The sequence below is a fragment of the Chanodichthys erythropterus genome, chromosome 22 (genome assembly GCF_024489055.1).
Source record: "Chanodichthys erythropterus isolate Z2021 chromosome 22, ASM2448905v1, whole genome shotgun sequence".
Lineage (NCBI taxonomy): Eukaryota > Metazoa > Chordata > Actinopteri > Cypriniformes > Xenocyprididae > Chanodichthys > Chanodichthys erythropterus.
Window position 1 is genome coordinate 17,953,606 of NC_090242.1, and position 3,550 is coordinate 17,957,155.

At 38.4% G+C, this 3,550-nt stretch overlaps 1 protein-coding gene across 1 annotated transcript; it reads left to right on the forward strand.

Annotated features, from left to right (window-relative positions):
- The first annotated feature begins 300 nt into the window (after positions 1-300).
- LOC137012241 (beta-1,3-galactosyl-O-glycosyl-glycoprotein beta-1,6-N-acetylglucosaminyltransferase 4-like) lies at positions 301-1,578 on the forward strand. The gene has a single exon (XM_067375376.1). It carries the CDS (start codon positions 301-303, stop codon positions 1,576-1,578), a length of 1,278 nt encoding a protein of 425 aa, XP_067231477.1.
- The last annotated feature ends 1,972 nt before the right edge of the window (positions 1,579-3,550 follow it).

Consider the following 3,550-nt stretch of genomic DNA (forward strand, 5'->3'; position numbering starts at 1 on the left):
ACATTTAAGGTGTGGCAATACCATTTCAAACAATGTCTTTATGAGTAACTCACTGAAACACTGAAACTTGTGGTTTACTGTGAAACTATTTTTTTTTTTTGTTAGCAGAGCACAAATAGACAAAGAAACTGTCAAAAGGGATGAGTTCTGATTGATGGGACACTTTTTCCAAGTCATCTCAATGGCAAAAGGTGTCTCAATCAACCTGAATTCACCCTACATGTCTGTAAAATGTAACTCTTGTTTCTCTGTTTAAATTACAGTGTACATAATTTGTAATGTGCCTTTATTTCCTACAGAATGAAACGATTGTGGCTTCACCTCAAACTGAAAAATGTCTGTTTCATCAGTTTTACGCTAGCACTCATTATATGCTGTTTTATTATCATAATTTTAAGAGTAAATGAAGGAGGAGGAGGACAGGAAGCAGGATTGTCTGAAAGGCTGCGGCTGACAGTAAAATATGGCATTAACTGCACAGCAATTTATGAAATGGAACCTGGGGAAGTGAGCAAAACTTTAGCCATCCGCAAGCAAAAAACCTATGTAGGGGCAACTGACCAGACTATCGTGAATGCCACCTCTGATTGTGATTGGTTTGTTGTGACACAGGGCTATGATGGGATTCAAGGCACTGAATTTGAGCGTGAATTTCCTCTTGCTTACTCTTTGGTTGTTCACCAGGATGCGGCTCTTGTGGAGAGGTTGCTCAGGGCCATTTATATGCCGCATAACATATATTGCATACATTATGATCTGAAGTCTTCAGCTGACTTTATTTCAGCAATTAAAGGTTTGGCCCACTGCATTCCCAACGTCTTCATTGCCTCAAAACTGGAGAGGGTTCAATATGCAGGTATCTCACGACTCAGAGCGGATCTCAATTGCCTGTCTGACCTCCTAGATTCTGAGGTTAAGTGGAAGTATGTCATCAACCTGTGTGGTCAGGACTTTCCACTGCGGACAAACGCCGAGCTGGTGTCGGATCTAAAGGAGCTGAAAGGCAGGAACATGGTGGAGAGCAAGTGGCCTGGAGGAAAGAAACAGCGCTGGAGTGTTCATCATATCCTGAAAAATAACAACTCTGAGTACTACGACACACCTGTCAGCACTTCTGAGGAGAAATCTCCACCTCCTCGCAACATTGAAATGTTTGTGGGCAGTGCGTACTTTACTCTCTCAAGGGAATTTGTGGTTTTTGTTCACTGGAGTTTCCTAGCCAGAGATTTCTTGGCTTGGTCTGAAGATACATACTCACCTGATGAACATTTCTGGGCGACTCTGGTTCGTGTGCCTGGAGTACCAGGTGAGGTGCCGAGATCTGATCCTGAGATCTCAGAACTGATCAGTAAAACTCGCCTGGTGAAGTGGTCATATTTAGAAGAGGATCTATACCCACCGTGCACAGGAGTCCATGTACGAGCTGTGTGTATTTATGGTGCTGCTGAGCTCAGATGGCTCCTAAACTACGGCCACTGGTTTGCTAATAAAGTAGATCCAAAAGTGGATCCTGTTCTTATAGAATGTTTAGAAGAAAAGCTTGCAGAAAAACGTCTGAAGGTGCAGAGTCAAGTATAAATAATGGATTCTCAATGTGATGTTGACAACTTGATGAAGAGTGGTCTAATCTTACAGTGTTTTTGTTTGTTTGTTTGTTTGTTTGTTTTATCATGTAATGCAATTAATTTCAGATTAATAATAGTTTGATATAGAAGCGTCACCATTGTTGAGATTTATATTTTGGTGGTTAGTCTAACAGGTGTTGCAATTCAAAATGCTTAATGTACAATATAGAATTACAGTCTTGCTATAATTCAAAGTTATATAATGAATGAATCCTAGAATACCAGCTATACAATGATTATATCTTTATCAAATAAACAACATCATCTGCTTCTCTTTCCCCAACGAACAGTCACAGCACCCAAAGTACAACTAATGTTAAAGTCAAAGAGTAAAACTGCACAACTAAAGCAAATACTGATCACCATGATGGTTAATGAAATGAAGTCAAACGGTTTAGTCAAAAGTGAAGCTGGTAATGCTGTTTGTGGAGTTGTTAAGTCCTCCTCTGCTGAGATCTTGAAAGATTTGACTCATGTGATGTTTTGGTACTGCATATTATACATTTTTTGAACATATAAGCCAGTGGTCTCAAACTCAGTTTCTGGAGGGCCAAAACTCTGCAGTGTTTATAGCTCCAATCAGCTCCAACTCACACTTGCTTGGAAGTTTCTAGTAATCCTGATGACCTTGATTAGCTGGATCAGGTGTGTTTGACTAGGGTTGGAACGAAACTGTACAGAGCTGTGGCTTTCTACGAATTGAGTTTGAGAACACTGATATAGTACATACACATGGCAATATATAAGGCACTATATCTTTTATATGTTGTGAATTTTAAAACTAACAATAACACAAGCAAATCTGCATGTACTAAACCATTCATCAAAAAAAAACAAACATAATCTTTACGACTTTTTAAGTTTTAACGTTTACGACTCTTGTAAGTATTTCAACCTAACCACAGGCTCTACTCTTCAGCACAATGGTAACCCCAAAAACTCAGACATACCAGAAACCATTTTAAATTCCAAAATAATAGAACATTAACCACTAACAGATCTCCCCTTATATTAATATTGAGCAGAACACATGAAATAACACTTAATTTCAACATTGACCCTTCCTTTAACAGCCAGAAACAAAGCATGCTGGGAACTAGAAATCTGCAGTAACTGATTCTGTGAATGTGTGTACATACATTCACATTTATATGGGAACATGTATGTGCAATATATATGCACATTAAAGGATAATTGAAATCTCATAACAAAACAAAACAAAACAAAACTGTCAACCATTAAGATCTTGTAAGGCTGGCTATACACTTGAAGATTTTAAGAGCCCGATTTGTACCCCCAAACGATTGTAGGGCATGGCCCGATTTGAGACTTGTCATAAACATTTAATAAACAAATAAATGTTAAATGAATAAACAGCTTGAATATTCGATTTCTAAACGTGAGCGGGAATTGAACGCCCTTTTCTGCTGATTGGTAAGCCAAAGATCAAACCGTGTCGTCATCAGTTCTGCCTCAATTCCACACAGCAGAATAATAATCCTCCACTACTGCAGTTGTACATATTCTTGACGCATTTATTGCTAATACTTTTTATCTGTTTCTCATCAAACCACCAAACTAATGAAAGGCTTGACACAACCTGTAGCAGGGCACAGTTTAAACAGGTCTTTCTTGTGTGTAGACCAGAGGTTCTCAAAGTGCCAGGGGGTCCTCAAAATAATTTGCTATAGCCTACCATATTTTCCGGACTGTCACATTATCACATGCAATCATCAGTGACTTATATAATGCATTTAACATCAAATAATCTAAAAGTAGGTGTGTCAAGTATTCGCTGTGTTTTGGTTCATGTTTGTGGTGTGTGCCAGAAAGATGTTTTTTTCAAGGAGATTGAGATGTGCAGCACATTCTGAAGTTTTCTTTATTTTTCAAAGGCATGACATTTTGTAGTCATTTTGAATGTA